Consider the following 15,520-nt stretch of genomic DNA (forward strand, 5'->3'; position numbering starts at 1 on the left):
TGAAGTAGAGTTGCTGTGTGTCTTTTTTTTCACTTCTTTTGCTAAACTGAATTTATTATTCCTCTCTTACCTGATAGTATTTAGTGTATCTGAGACTGTATTTGAGCAACATGGAAGCCAAATATTTATTTGATTCTTTTGAATCAACAGCTTTAAAAAAAATAAAGGTGATGCAGTAGCAGAGTCTGCAGTTTATAAATTGTATTTGAAAAAGTGTTTATCAGCTCCGTTGCTCAAATGAAGAACAGAAGGAATGAAATATACTTGAATATGGTTAATTTGAGAGCAGCTAGGTGTTGAAATGGATAGAATGCCTGGCCTGAAGTCAGGAAAAATCATCTTCCTGAGTTCAAATCTGGCCCTAGACATTTACTAGCTGTGTGACCCTGGGCAAGTCACTTAACCCTGTTTGCTTCAGTTCCTCATCTGTAAAATGAACTGGTGAAGAAAATGGCAAACCACTCCAGTATCTTTGCCATGAAAACCTCAAATGGGCTCATGAAGTCAGACACGATTGAAAATGACTGAACGACATGATTGATTTATCAAAACAAAAAACATGATAAGGTAGCACAGCACGAAATTGCATTTCAGACATGGGAAGGCAGGAAGAAGTCTAGCCTGAGCTAACTTTTCAGGTATCTTCAAACTACAGGAACTTAATACAATTTATTTACAAAATGAAATTGGAAGTCTGGGTTTCCAGAGTAATGAACTCAGCTTCCTTTCCCCACTAAACACTGTAGAAGTCTAGCAAAGGCCAGGAATATTACTAAAACAATAAAGTAATTCTTCAAATTATATAGCTTGAAAAGATTAATTTCTACAATCCACTATCAGGTTAGGAGAAAGTAGATAGATGGAATATTTTCTCTGTTCACTAGATTAAGAAACAGTTTCAGAGAGGCTAAAAGTCTTCCCATATGGTCTAAAAATTAACAACATTCATTTATTCATTCAAAAAACAGTAAGCCCCTACTATGTGCACAATGCTGTACCAGTTCCCATAGGACACGGTCCCTGTCTTGTAGTAGCACAACTTATAAACATAAGATCACAGACTTAGACCTAGAAGGGACCTTGGAGGTAGGTCATCTAGTCCAACCCCTTCATTTTATAGGTAAGGAGACTGATGCCTAGAGTGTTTAAGTGATTTGCCCAAGATCGTACTGTCACTAAGTAGCATATCTAGGATTCAAACACAGGTCCTCTGAGACAAAATCTAGTACCAGATGACTATGATAAAGATACTAGATGGTAAGTGAATTAAAGAAGGAAGTGCCCAACAAGAGATTCTGGGAGGTGAGGAAGAAAGCATAGGTGGCATTTGAGCATTGGTGGCATTTAAAGTGCAGGTAGGAAATAAACTAGAGAAGGGGGATGGATGTTGCAGGCTTAAAGGACAGAATGAAAAATGGCTAGAATTAGGAAAGACCAGTTTGTGGGAGGCACAGAGAGTAAGTAATACAATTTAATTGCTAGAGAAAAAGTTGCAAGGAGGGAACTAAAATGAGATAAGGTTGGAAAAGCAGGGTAGTAAAGGATCAGAGAGGGCCGTGAATGCTGAGTAAACACATTTGAACTTTACACCATGTGCATAGGATGCCCCTGAAAATTCACAAGCAAAATGGTGAGTCACATGAAGATAGATAATAGAGAAGATTAGTCTGGTGGTGGTCTGAAGAAGGTAAATTGGAGGCTACAGTAAGGAGGTTATTGCCATAGTCTGGTTAGAAGGGGTTGTATTTGGAGGATGGCAGTGAGAAAAGAGAGGGTTCAGATGTGAGAGAGATTGTGGGGGTGGAACAGGCAGGGCTTGGGAAGTGTTTGAAGGAAAGGAAGAATCAAAGATAACCCCAAAGTGTTCAACATGGAACCACAGATAGAAATAAAGAAGTCAGAAGGAGGTTTAGAGGGGAAGGTAAACTCAGTTTTGAACAAATTAGTTTTGAGGTATTGTTGACAAATCCAGATAAAGCTAGTAAGATCATAAACTTAGAATCAGAAGGCACCACAGAGATTAGACGGTCCCAGAGCCCAAAACGAAAAAGCTGGGGGTTTGCCCTAAATGTCATAGGAAGGCTGCTTCTTACCATTATTTGTCTGCACACCCTCATCCTGCCATCCACAGCATTCAAAGGGCCAGCGTGCTTCTCTCTCAGTTGTGCCTTCCTAAGAGTGTCAACTGCCTGTGACACATCACTCTGGAACATCTGGGATGAGAAATGGGATGAAAGGAGAGGGATGGGGGAGAGAAAGCAGTAAGACCATAAATAAGCCCTAAGTGCTATTTTCCTCTGTTCTCTTGTAATCCTCCTGTATTATTTTTTTTTTGTTAAATTGATAACTAATGCTAAATTGTCCTCCAGATCTTCTTCTCATTCATTCCATTTTCTGGTGCTCACTGAAACTGGCCACCATCTTGGCATCCTCTCCAAGGCCTGAGATGAGTTGACTTACTCCTTGCTCCCCACTGCCATTTTCAGACTCAACATACACTTTGCATCCTTCAGAATTATTCCATCTTGTCTAGATGCTTGTTTCCTATTATCCATGGTCCTCAAGGTCACCTCCTTCAGCCTCTTTCTTTACCTCAATGTCTCCTCCCTTTGAACATCACGGCATCCTATTGCCTCAACTTCCTAAAGTCTTAGGACCTTTGCCTCTAGCCTACCTCCATCACCACACTCTTCCCATTCCACCCATCCAAGACTTTATTGAAAGTGAAGGAAGAATTTTCCAAAAAAGGACATATCACTATCAAAAATGGCAATTTCCCTTTTCTGTTCTCTGGTTCAAATGCCTGAGAAAACCATTTTGTTGTCTCTAGGTGTTTTTCCAATTATTTAGGCTGATTTGTCTTCCTCTCTGCTGATCTCTATTTCATTGCTCTTTAACACCTCTACTTGAGTGTGGGAAGAGTAAATTAAAAGAACAGAAACTGAAATCAATAAAGTTTACAGTTGAGCAGCTCTACCCAAATCAATCCCTCAATATTTGTGGAATCCCTTTAGTATACAGAGGAGAGACAAGACATCATGCAGGAGGTTGGAACCATCAGCTAAAATGAAAAATTTTGGATTATCTGTGAATTTCCATAATGTATACTGTCCTCCAGCAGAGCTAAACTTGACTACAGTTAGAAAGTTAAAATATCAGTACAAGTTGTACCCACATTTCCCTGGGGCTCATTCTCACATAATGAAATGAAACACTTTTGGTCTCTGAACACTTATAATATCTTTCTTTACCAGATCACAGGATCACAGCTCTAGAGCTGGAAGGGACCTTATGGTCCATCTAATCCAACCCTCTCGTTTTGCAGTTGAGGAAATTGGAGCCCAGAGATGTTAATTTGTTCAAGGTCACACATGGAGAGCTGGGGTTTGAACTCATACTTTATGACTCCAATTCCAGGTTCTTTTGACTGCACCATAGTCTCCTAAACATTTTACTTTTTTTCTACCAAACTAACAAGCATTTACAAAGTGCCTATTATGTGCCAAGTGCTAAGTATGCAAAGACAAAAATGAAACAGTACCTGCCTTTAGGGAGTTTGATTTCAATAGAAGGAAATGACACACACACTCCCATGTATATAAAAACGAGATGAATGAATGAAAAAATACTTACTAAGAGCTTACTATGGGTCAAGCACAAACAGAAAAATCAAGATCATTCTTACTCTCCAGGGGGTCACACTCTAGTCAGGGAAGAGGGAAGTAAGGCAATGAGACAACATAAAAAAGAAAATTCAACTGTAGGGCAGATGAAAAGGCCCAGAAAGCCTATGGGTGCACCATGGGACTGATAACAAGGTGGAGAACTCCTTAGGTTACGTATAAAAAAGACAACAGAGAGAAGGGAATAAATATTTATTAAGTGCCTACTACATGCTGGGCACTTTACAAGAACCTTGGGAGGTAGGCACCGTTATTATCCCCACTTTTTTACATTTGAGGAAACTGAGATGAAGGTTAAATGACTTACCCAGGGTCACACAGCTAATGTGTCAGGACTCTTGGCCTAGCACTCTATGGACTGAACCATCTAGGAGACCCCAGGGTGTACAGAGGCAGGGTAAATGAAAAGGGCTGATATTCCTCCATCTCATCAGAAGGAATGGGGTTGTTAACTACCATCTGGTCCAAGCCCTTGGAGTAGTAAAGTCTCCCGAACGAAAGTAGAAGGCAAGATGGGAGGCTGCTCCTGGTGGAATCTACTCCTCCTGCAGCCTGGATGTTCAGATGGCTCTGGAATAGCCCAGGCTAGGGCTGGGGTGGAAGGAGGGAGAAGTCAGGGAAAGGGGTTGAAAGGTAGGATGCTCCCATAGTGTCAGTTCTTTCTGCCAAGTTAAGCTGGATGGATTCTATATATTAAAAAAATAGTGATGGGGGAAGCAGTAGAGGAGGACACCCCAGTAGTTGGGGGGAATCAATAAAAGCCTTAAACTGGAGGTGGCATTTGGGTTGTGCTAAAGACACTGAGGATTCTAGCGGGTAAAGTGAAAGAGAAAGTGCATTCAAGACTTGGGGGAAAGCCTATGCATATGAAATGGAAGGAAAGACAATTTTGGCAGGATTGTGGGGCTCATGAAAAGGAATAATTTATAATTAACCTGGACAAATCTTGGTAGATGAAAGCAAAAAATGGGAAGACTTGGGTCTTCTTAGCCTCACTTTCTTCTCTAAGATGGGGACAGTAATATTTTCAGTACCTACCTCACAGGGTTACTTTGTGGATCCGGTTAAAGTATGTAATACATTTTAATGCTATACAGAAATGATAGCTATGATCAACAATTACATATTGAGTCTAATGAGGGTCATGAAACACTAAAGATTTAATTTGGAGGGCGTATGTTAGGATTTATGATTCTAAAGAGATTTATTCTTTATGACTGATTTCAAATAAGGTACTGTATTTTGCTGAGGCATCTGGCCACGTGCAAACATCAATCATTTGGTTAACTTTCAAATTTAAAATATATTTTTGATATGGGGGGATGGGTGGCAGCAAAGGGCTTTCCTTTGTATCCTCAGGGCCGGAATGATGGATCAAATGACATGCAACTTTCATTGGCCACAAAGAAAGGATTGCAACATAATAGTCTATCTTGCTGGATTTTGAAAGCTTCCTTGGTATAAAAACAGAAAATAACCACACCCTTTGCTGACTCAATGTTCCTATGAACTAGTTTCCTTTACTTTCAGAAATGGCCTAATCTTCATTTTAAATTGCTGAAAGGTTATCCTTGCTTTTCTTAATTGAAATGTGGCTGAAATGCTAATTTCTCCCATCCAGAATCATTCTTAGAGGAAAAAAGATTGTTTTTTAGTCTAACACTCCTCTCCCCCTCCCCACCCCAATACAGATTGGATAATCCGGTTTTTTTTTAACACTTCATCAGTTCATAGGTCCTCCCCATTCTACAACACATATTACTCAGTTGCCTTCTAGAAGTTTTTTTTTTCCATGTTAAAGCTGCCCTGGAGGTTCAACCTAATTTCATTAATATAAAAAAAACACAAAGGGAAGGAGGGGTGGTTTCCGATTTTGGTTTGTGATTTGCCCTTGGGGATGGTCCTAGGCCCTAAACCCTTCCAGGGCCTAGTCTTATTTTCAGAAACTGAATGTATATAGTTGCCAACTTTGTGAAGAGGACCAGGGAGACTATGAATTACTACACTTAATAAGGACAATCAAATTTCTACTGTAAGCAACTACTAAGATGTCTCTGTTCTGTGTCCTTCAATTATTGCTCATAGGAGAAGCCAGCTTAGAAGGGCCTCTACAATTGTCCTCATAGACCTTGTTCTGTTTTCAAATCATTTGAGGACTCAGGGAAGCTTCATTTCCTGCTTGTTCACCTTTGCTGCACCTTATTGTGAAACACTGAATGCTTTCACTCCAAAGCAGCAAAAGGGAGACTCAGATATTAGAAATGGTGACCTAAGAGTCGCAACCTGAGATCTCAGGTCCCCTTTGTGGGAAAAGCAAGCCTATTGATCCTGTGACCTTGAACACGTCACCTAACTTTATTTCTTTGTAAAACAAAAAGGTTGGTTTAGATCCCAAGTTTAAAAAAACCACGAACTGGTTGCAGGAAAAATTGTGGTAGGCATGGAAACGTCTTTTTTTTTTTTAACAAAGGTGGGAGTGCTCGAAGAAGGGGGATTTCATAAGACACCAGAAGAAAGTCCTTGTGCCATATAATGATGTTAGCTTAGGCTAGGGAGAAACTTTAGTTACTTAAGGGATTGGTATTACGTCTTTAACAGATGAAACTGCGCCGCAGATACTTAGATTTTTAACTAAATTCCAATCTTCGTCTACCTCCCTCCCCCTTCCGCTAAGCTACCTGAATCCTAGACCTGCATTCTTCCTCCTACATTTTAAGGTTCACATTGGTGGTGAGGGAAGGAATGGGGGAGTACAGAATGAAAGAAAAAAGGGAAGCACGGGCAGCATCATTCATTGGAGAAGCAAAAAACCGAGCTCACAGGAGCTTGGGGGAGGGGAGGATGTGAAAGTCCCGGCTTCAGCTCGCTTTTCTCCTGCCGAAAATAATAACCATAATGACATTTTTGTGTAGAGCCTTTTTTGGTTCTGGTGCATTTTCAAGCTGCCCCGCAGTCCGGTGGCGTGGGGAATTAGGTGCAAATTCAGTCCTCTTAAAAAGTTGATTCCTCAGTTACAAAGCCAGAAGGGGGGAAAAAAAACCTAGCTGGGGGAGGAGGGGTGAGAGAATTTTTTCTTTAAGACCATTAAGTAGCAGAGCTGGGTCTGTTACTGAAAATTCCTCGGTTACAAAACCAGAAAAATAAAGGACTGGCTGGGGAAGGGTGGGAGATTTTTTTTTTCTTTAAGATACATTAAGTAGCAGAGCCGGGTCTGTTACTGGAAAGACCCGGTCGTGTTCCAGGACAATCCACAGCTGCTTCCGCATGGAGGAACACATCCAGGGATCATCAGGGTGGGTGGCACTCGGTACAAAGGGTTTGGGTCTAGAATGATCCAGATTCGACGTAGCCATTAGATTACGCGCCCGGAGGTCTTTCTTCTCCTCCCCCCTCCCTCCCCATCTCCTCACTGGCGCAAGGATGGGGATGGGGGTGGGGTGGGTGACCTCCAAGGTCCTTTCCTGGGCGTGGGGGCCGCACCCGGGCTTTTGTGCCTAGCAGAGCCCTCCCAGGCCGCCACAAGACATCCCCCCCAAACAAATGCGGCCGGGGAAAAAGGGCACCACATGGGGGGCCTAGCAGGGGTCGGAAACCCGGCTTTCATCCCACCACACGTGGGGATGGGGGAGGGAAGGAAAGGCCAGCACTGCGCACTCTTCCATTTCCCCAGACCGCTGCCCTGGCAACACCCGAGTCAAAATCCAGGAAAAAAATCCCAGCACGCCCCGAGGTCTGGGACGGCTCAACCCAACCTCACAGGAAGAGAAGGCCGGGCTAAGCGGCGACCATTTTGTTCCCCCTCCACTTCCGCCCTTCCCGAGAGGGGCTTCTCCTCCACACCCCTCCCCCCCCCCACGCGAGTGCAGCCTGGGCCTCGGCGCTAGTCTGTACTCGTGAGCCGGGGTCCCCAAAATTCGCCCACTCCCAGAGGGTGATTGGCCCTCTTCTCGGTTGCCTCCCAACTCTTTTTTTCCTCCATTTTCATTCCCGGGCGCGCATGCTCGCATCCCCTGCAACAAGCCAGGACCCATTTCCCCTCCCCCTCCCTTCCCCCCCAGAGACAGTGGGCTCCCGCGCGCGGGTTCTCATTGGCTCCGCCTCTCCTTTCCATTCTCTTCCCCGCCCTTCCTTTCCCGGACGGCGGGGGCGAAAATGAAGGTTCGAGAACGCGGAGGGATTCACGTCACGTCTACGAGGGGCGGGATGAGGTAGGAGAGGGCGAGGCCTGCGGAAAGGAACGGCTCCATTCATTGGCCCTACAGCTGGTGGCGGCGTCACCTATTGGATAAGAGCTCCAAGATGGGCATCCGGGATGGGCGGGACCTTTCTGGAAGGTTCGGCGACGGGGTATAAAAGGCTGGGGGGCAGGCGGAAGCCGGTCTACTCAGCGCAGCAGCAGCCCTTCTTTCTCCGCAGTGGTCGCCTACGACCCCCCCCCCCCGACTCCCCAGGTAAGGCCTGAAGAAGCCGTTCTAGGCTTTCTTTGAATCTCATTGTGCATCGTTATTTTTTTTTGCATCTGATACTAGATGGTTTTCATTATTTAGAAGGTTTATAGGGTTTACGTTGCTGTTCGTTTTCTACTAAGAAAACGCTGATTTGGGGCGACATTATGCAGTGGCGGGCGGACACACTGGGGACCAAAACTCTGTATTTGTCGTCTTTTCTAAAATTAAAAATTTTTTTTTTCTGGATCGTGCTGCAAAGCAAAATCCGCAGTGTGTAACGCGGGCGGGGTTGAGTGGGGAGCACGGGGAACAGAAAGGAAAGTGGGAGGGGGGACCACTCCCGGAGAGGATTGCAAGCGGGGGCGGGTGGGGGAGGGGGAGGGGACCCGCTGGGCCTTGTGGGGCTTTATAGTTCTTGCTACGGAGCCATTGCGGGCGTCACGGGGTCAAGGTGGGGACGTCCTGATGAGATTTTCCGCTTGGACCGCGTGGCTAGAGTTAAGGAGCCGCGGCGGGGTGCATGCCGGGTAATGTAGTTAACGAAAACCACGTGGCTTCACTTACGTTATGACCTTCCTGCTTCCATCAGAAATCCTAAGTAGGTAAAAAGGGAGTAGGCAAATTGGGTTAAATCTAGTGGTTGGGGAGTTCAGGAGAAGAAACCATTTTGTTCCTTTTGAAAATGAGGAAAGCGGGGAGGAGCCCTAGCAGTCTCTTCCTGGCCCAGCCACGTGCACAGTCAAAGCCCTTCAGACGCGCTTAGGTTTTGCCTGTGGGGGTGGTAAGGCTGCACCCCCATGAGCAGTATAGCGGTTTATTTTTTCTAAACTGATGCAGCTAAAGATTGCTGATCAATCCACTACTGATACCTAAACCCATTTTATTGCAGCAACCATGTCGAAGGGACCCGCAGTTGGCATTGATCTTGGTACCACTTACTCCTGTGTGGGAGTCTTCCAACATGGGAAAGTGGAGATCATTGCTAATGACCAAGGAAACAGGACCACCCCAAGCTATGTCGCCTTCACCGACACTGAACGTCTAATCGGTGATGCTGCAAAGAATCAAGTTGCAATGAACCCCACCAACACAGTTTTTGGTAAGAAGTCAAATAACAGTAATTAAAAGTACAAGTTATTGTAAGTAACATTAGCCAGTTACAAGACCTTGAGAAATGAAGAAAATGCTAAAATTTATGCTTGTAGGATATTCCAAACCCAGCAGCCTAGTTTGTTTCATTTCCCTTTGCAGTTCTTGGGCAAAGGCCCAAAACACTCATTTAAAGATAGATATTTTTCTAGTACAAGCAAAACCTACTGTCTAGTTTCAAATTAAAATTAATTAATTGGTGTCCTGATTATAAAGGAGGAAATGCCTTTCAGTTAGAAAAAAGGAACGGTAATAATTTGACAATAGCATTCCTTATTGAAGTTAAAGCTACTAGAAAAGCTACCAAGTCCATGCAGACTAGTATATTGTGGGAGGTGTGACTGAAATTTGCTGGCAAAAGTAGGCAAAATAAACAAAGGTATAGGTTAGATGGGCGTGTAAGTCATTGAAATGTCTAAAACTAAAGGTCTCAAATTTTGTTTCAGATGCCAAACGTCTGATTGGTCGCAGATTTGATGATGCAGTTGTACAGTCAGACATGAAGCATTGGCCTTTTACGGTGGTGAATGACGCAGGCAGGCCTAAGGTCCAAGTGGAGTACAAAGGGGAGACCAAAAGTTTCTATCCAGAAGAAGTATCTTCTATGGTCTTGACCAAGATGAAAGAAATTGCTGAAGCTTACCTTGGGAAGGTAAAGCTTGTATTAGTAAATTGGTTATGGTAGGAATTAGCGATTTTTCTAAATAGGATTAAATTATAGATCCTGTATAGTTAGCAGTACACTTTTGCTTCCTGTCTTAGAAATAGCACAAGTTAGTAGTGGTAGGCTTTCTAAGTCTCAGTATATATCCCAGTCTTAATTATCTATTCAAATAGTATTACCTATTTTATGGTATTCTGAGGCTGGCTTGCTGTGATGATATTGGTACCAAAACCATTCGTAGTTTCCACCAGAAGTTTGCTAATGATGGCAAGCACCTTCCTTGGATGTCTGAGCGAGCTTGATTTAATTTGAATATGTTAATTACTTGTATTAATGTCTGGGTAGTGTTTAAACAGACTTACAGAGTTTCTAACGAAATTGGAAAGCCATCCAAACTTTGTGGATGACGAATTAAGTCCATATAATTTTATGGCAACCACTGTTCAACCTGAGGTGTCTTGACAGTTCACAGTACTATGCTAACTCAGTAATGGTTTAAGAGAAAATAAGTATCATAAATATCCTGTTATTTTATTTGCCTAGACTGTCACAAATGCCGTGGTCACAGTACCAGCCTACTTCAACGATTCCCAACGCCAGGCCACCAAAGATGCTGGAACCATCGCTGGTCTCAATGTGCTCCGAATCATCAATGAGCCAACTGCTGCTGCTATTGCTTATGGCTTGGACAAAAAGGTAACTAAGTTACTGTGTGAATCCATTGTCATATCAAGTCTGCTCAATCTTTTCCTTTTCTCTCAACTAATAACCTTGTCACTGGATTAACAGGTTGGTGCTGAGAGAAATGTGTTGATCTTTGACCTTGGAGGTGGTACTTTCGATGTCTCCATTCTTACCATTGAAGATGGCATCTTTGAGGTCAAGTCCACAGCTGGGGACACCCACTTGGGTGGAGAGGACTTTGACAACAGAATGGTCAACCATTTCATTGCCGAGTTCAAGCGAAAACACAAGAAGGACATCAGCGAGAACAAGAGGGCTGTTCGCCGTCTTCGCACTGCTTGTGAACGTGCTAAGCGTACCCTCTCTTCCAGTACCCAGGCCAGTATTGAGATTGACTCCCTCTATGAAGGTATTGACTTCTACACATCAATCACCCGAGCCCGTTTCGAAGAGCTGAATGCTGATCTCTTCCGTGGCACACTGGACCCTGTGGAAAAGGCCTTGAGAGATGCCAAGCTAGATAAATCACAGATTCATGACATCGTCCTGGTGGGTGGTTCTACTCGAATCCCCAAAATCCAGAAGCTTCTGCAAGATTTCTTCAATGGCAAAGAACTCAACAAGAGTATCAATCCTGATGAGGCTGTTGCTTATGGTGCAGGTAACTTGCTTTACTCAAAACTGCAATGTTTTTTACACACTTAGAGCTAGTAGAAACTGTTTCGCTGTGATGAATGTTCCAAAACCATTCGTAGTTTCCACCAGAAGCTTGCTGATGATGGCCAAGTACCTTCCTTGGATGTCTGAGCGAACAGGCCTCCTGGGAATGCTATTCACAGGTTTTGTCTTGCTTTGATCTTTTTCTTTACCAAGTACTTTCTTTTCCTCCCTCAGCTGTCCAGGCTGCCATTTTGTCTGGAGATAAATCTGAGAATGTGCAGGACTTGCTGCTGTTGGATGTCACTCCTCTTTCCCTTGGAATTGAGACTGCTGGTGGAGTTATGACCGTTCTGATCAAACGTAATACCACCATCCCCACCAAGCAGACACAGACCTTTACCACCTATTCAGACAACCAGCCTGGTGTACTTATTCAGGTATGTTCATGTGCCAAGGGCTCTGTCACTTGTGGCACACAAAGGCTGATTACACAGGGTGGGGGTTAGCAAATGCTAAGCTGCTCACTAACTCCTGATTCTCCTAAAGGTTTATGAAGGTGAGAGAGCAATGACAAAGGACAACAACCTGCTTGGCAAATTTGAGCTCACAGGAATTCCTCCAGCACCCAGGGGTGTTCCTCAGATTGAAGTAACTTTTGACATTGATGCAAACGGCATCCTCAATGTTTCAGCTGTGGATAAGAGCACAGGCAAGGAGAACAAGATCACCATTACCAATGACAAAGGTAAGATCTCAGGTCCTTGCACTTTTAAAAGGGGTAGGGAAGCTGGCCAAGCATTTTGGTCTGAGTTAAGTCTGGTTAAAGGAATATGTAATTCAGAGCAAGAAAGCTCTGTGTTAGTAGCAGGCTGTGTACGGCCAGAAAAAAGTGGCTGCTGTGATGAAAGTGATAGCAAAACCATTCGTAGTTTCCACTAGAAGTTGAAAAACTAATGTTGGCCCAAGTTCCTTCCTTGGCTGTCTGAGCGACCACTGCTTTTCTTAATCCCCACCCTGATTATCAGTTATTAGTGGTGAAATATGTAAGTGTGCAAAGACACTTTCTTCTGTTCTTAGGGCGTCTGAGCAAAGAAGACATTGAGCGCATGGTCCAGGAGGCTGAGAAATACAAGGCTGAGGATGAGAAGCAGAGAGACAAGGTGTCTTCTAAGAATTCTCTGGAGTCTTACGCTTTCAACATGAAGGCCACCGTAGAGGATGAGAAACTGCAAGGCAAGATTGGGGATGAAGACAAACAGAAGATCCTTGACAAATGTAATGAAATTATCAACTGGCTGGATAAGAACCAGGTATGTCAGTGTGTTTTGGGAAATAAGCTGTCAGGTTGGATGTGTAAGTCCCCTAAAGTCAGTGGTGTAGTTCTAAACTGTTAAGTGTTTAAATCTGCACTAAATTCATTTCGTGGCTCAGTGATATTGTTAGTAATTCCTAAAAAATCCCTGAAATTGGTATTAGTAATTCCTGAAGAGTAAGTAGGTACTCATATTTACGCAGTGCAAGGATAGAAAGCACAAAAGGGCTTCCCACTGTTGCTAAGGAGCTAGCTATCCTTAAGAATACCCAAATGGCCGCTGTGATGATAGTACTACCCAAACCATTCGTAGTTTCCACCAGAAGTCTCACGACTTGTGTTGGCCAAGATCCTTCCTTGGATGTCTGAGCGACCATCTTCTGAAACTTAATGGTGTTTTGTAGATAACCTTTCCCTACAAGTTAAAGTGATTAGTGCCCGGCCTGCAGGCTTAGATACTGAGTGTACTTAATGAATTGATTTATCCCTTCCAGACTGCTGAGAAGGAAGAATTTGAGCATCAGCAGAAAGAATTGGAGAAGGTCTGCAACCCCATCATTACTAAGCTGTACCAGAGTGCAGGGGGCATGCCAGGAGGCATGCCTGGTGGGTTCCCAGGGGGTGGAGCAGCCCCATCTGGAGGTGCTTCTTCTGGACCCACCATTGAAGAGGTCGACTAAACACAACAGAAGAAAGAGCATTCCACGCAGCTTTCCAAAAATTGAAGGACTCAAATTTGTAGCCAAGGCAGTAGCAGTTTAACATTTAAGCTACTGTGTAAATCTGGGCATTCTGAATACTTGAATGTGTGCAGAGGGAGAGAAGTGAACAACATTGCACTTTATCAGTACTGTAAACAAGTGGAAATGCAATTCTTGTCCTGGAGAATAAAAAATCTATTTAAATTGGCACCATACAAATGAGTCCCAGTTCCTTGAAATTGCTGTGTATGCATAATGAACAAACATAAGTACAGAAATTAAAGTCTATAACAAACTACAGTGGGGGTGGAAGTTTTGAGTGGAGTTCATGAGTTAATATGAGTTAAGAGTTAATGCTGTAAAAGATGGGGCTGCCCTAAATTTATCACTTTTTCTTTGCTGAGCATATAATATGAGGTTACCTGTGAGTCTTAAATCTTATTTGCATGAGGTCTTTGATTCCTGTGTTGAAGGAAACCTGAAGCAAGTATTGGCAAGGTATCCAGTAGCATTAGTTGATGGGGTTAAAACAAATATATTACCAGTTATAATTTGGATTACCGGGGTAGTTTGAGGGTTAGGGAGCTAGACCTTTCATGCTCTGTACTGTCTCACCCCAAACATAATTTGTGGGTGTGTAACTGAGTATTGGTCTGATACATGATCTTAATTGCTATTTACCTTGCCACCTTTGACTAAAACTGCTTAGTTAAATCCAAAAAGGGAAACATTGGCTATGTAGTGACCTCCCATGAGGACAGCCCTAGCTTGTATTTCAGTGCTGTACTTTTATCCACACCTGGCTATTTTTAGTACAAGGGAAAGAGCATATTGGCCTTTGGTTTAAAGTCCTGACTTGATCATACATCAGCCATGGTGTCCCATGGTCATCTTGAAACTTGGGTACTGTACTTGGAAGTTCATACTACAAAGAGTGTAATATTCCCATTCTTAATTAGGTGGCATTTAAATAATACAGGTCTCTCCTGGTTAGTCCATGTGTTCCTTTAACTTGATTTGCTAAATCTGTAAAATGAGGCCTGGAACAAAAATTTAAGGCATTTTAACGGGTATTTGTTTCATTTTTAAAAGTGCTCTGGAAACATTTAGCAAGTCAGTCACAGCCCTCAGGAGGTCTAGTCCCAATTTTATGAAATAACTTGGCTCTAAGGTTCTTACCCTTTTGTATCATGGACCCCAACACCAGTCTGGTGAACTATGGATCCCTTAGGATGTTTTTACATAAGTTTAGTGAAAGGTTAGACTTGTTTTCACATTCAAGTTACACAGATCCTGTTCTATAGAGGTATCCTCATCTTATATCTGAGTTGCTGGTTGCTTTTACAGTAGAGCTGATCTTGGGACTTGGCATGCCACCTAGTGGTGAGTTTAGAACACAAATTCAGGGGCACTGCCTAATAGAAACTTATCTTCAATCCTCATCTCAATTGACTCAAGCTCCTAGGAGGCATCAGAGAGGTGATCAGATTAAGCAGCAATTTTATCTAAATTGCAATTTCATGTTAACATGATTTCTGGATCCTCTTGTTACATCAGGGGTTGAGCAGTGATTTCCAACACGACAGACCCCTAACCCTAACCCTCAAGGTCCTCTGTTCTACAGTTAACTCCATTCTCATGCTTTGTTCCCTCGCACTTTTAAAGTGCACCCCAACTCTCCTGAGAATGTCAAGAAATGAAGCAAGGGCAACCAACCCTGTCATTAAAAATCCTTTTAATTTTAATGCCTAATATAATGCTATTAATATAAAATATACTAGTTTATAATGATTTCATAGGCACAGTGGGAAAAAAACATTGGATTTGGAGGGAGGAGACTAGTTGGAATGAATAGTGACTCTGCCTCTTATTACCAGTTTCACTATGGCCAAGTCTCTTCATTCACGGGCCTCTGTTTCCTCATCTTTGAAATGGGGCATCACCATCCAAGATGGGTGCACTTTAAATCCGGTGATTCTAGTGGTGAAGGGAAGGAGATTAAGCTAGAAGCAATTTGTGACAGTTCCTGCTCTACAAAAGCTTCCAACAGGAAGAATAACATACCCAAAACAACTTGATAATTACAAAGTACTGCTTAGGAAAGTACAAATTACATTGTAGAAAACCAACTCAGCAAACCAAGCTGGGGGACCTGTCATTTATGACCTTTTGTTACCTCATAGGACCTTTGGATACCTCTAAAACACAGAGTCCATTTG

At 43.1% G+C, this 15,520-nt stretch overlaps 1 protein-coding gene and 3 non-coding genes across 4 annotated transcripts; all 4 read left to right on the plus strand.

Annotated features, from left to right (window-relative positions):
- Window positions 1–8,065: 8,065 nt before the first annotated feature.
- On the plus strand, window positions 8,066–13,516 carry HSPA8 (heat shock protein family A (Hsp70) member 8). The gene is made up of 9 exons (XM_036743306.1): window positions 8,066–8,134; window positions 9,021–9,230; window positions 9,727–9,932; window positions 10,488–10,640; window positions 10,734–11,289; window positions 11,523–11,725; window positions 11,835–12,033; window positions 12,366–12,598; window positions 13,095–13,516. Exons 2-9 carry the CDS (start codon window positions 9,026–9,028, stop codon window positions 13,278–13,280), a joined length of 1,941 nt encoding a protein of 646 aa, XP_036599201.1. The 5' UTR covers window positions 8,066–8,134; window positions 9,021–9,025; the 3' UTR covers window positions 13,281–13,516.
- Window positions 10,150–10,240, plus strand: LOC118840609. Its single transcript, XR_005009780.1, has one exon. It is a non-coding gene; the product is annotated as a small nucleolar RNA SNORD14 (small nucleolar RNA).
- LOC118840608 lies at window positions 11,351–11,439 on the plus strand. The gene has a single exon (XR_005009779.1). It is a non-coding gene; the product is annotated as a small nucleolar RNA SNORD14 (small nucleolar RNA).
- LOC118840610 lies at window positions 12,878–12,973 on the plus strand. The gene has a single exon (XR_005009781.1). It is a non-coding gene; the product is annotated as a small nucleolar RNA SNORD14 (small nucleolar RNA).
- Window positions 13,517–15,520: the final 2,004 nt, after the last annotated feature.

The sequence above is a fragment of the Trichosurus vulpecula genome, chromosome 2 (genome assembly GCF_011100635.1).
Source record: "Trichosurus vulpecula isolate mTriVul1 chromosome 2, mTriVul1.pri, whole genome shotgun sequence".
Classification (NCBI taxonomy): Eukaryota; Metazoa; Chordata; class Mammalia; order Diprotodontia; family Phalangeridae; genus Trichosurus; species Trichosurus vulpecula.

Excerpts from the sequence above, each read along its gene's own strand:
- HSPA8 (XM_036743306.1), top strand. The coding sequence starts at position 9,026 with ATGTCGAAGGGACCCGCAGTTGGCATTGATCTTGGTACCACTTACTCC. Across the intron at positions 9,933-10,487 it reads CTGAAGCTTACCTTGGGAAG|ACTGTCACAAATGCCGTGGT; the intron begins GTAAAGCTTGTA and ends TTATTTGCCTAG. Across the intron at positions 10,641-10,733 it reads CTTATGGCTTGGACAAAAAG|GTTGGTGCTGAGAGAAATGT; the intron begins GTAACTAAGTTA and ends CTGGATTAACAG.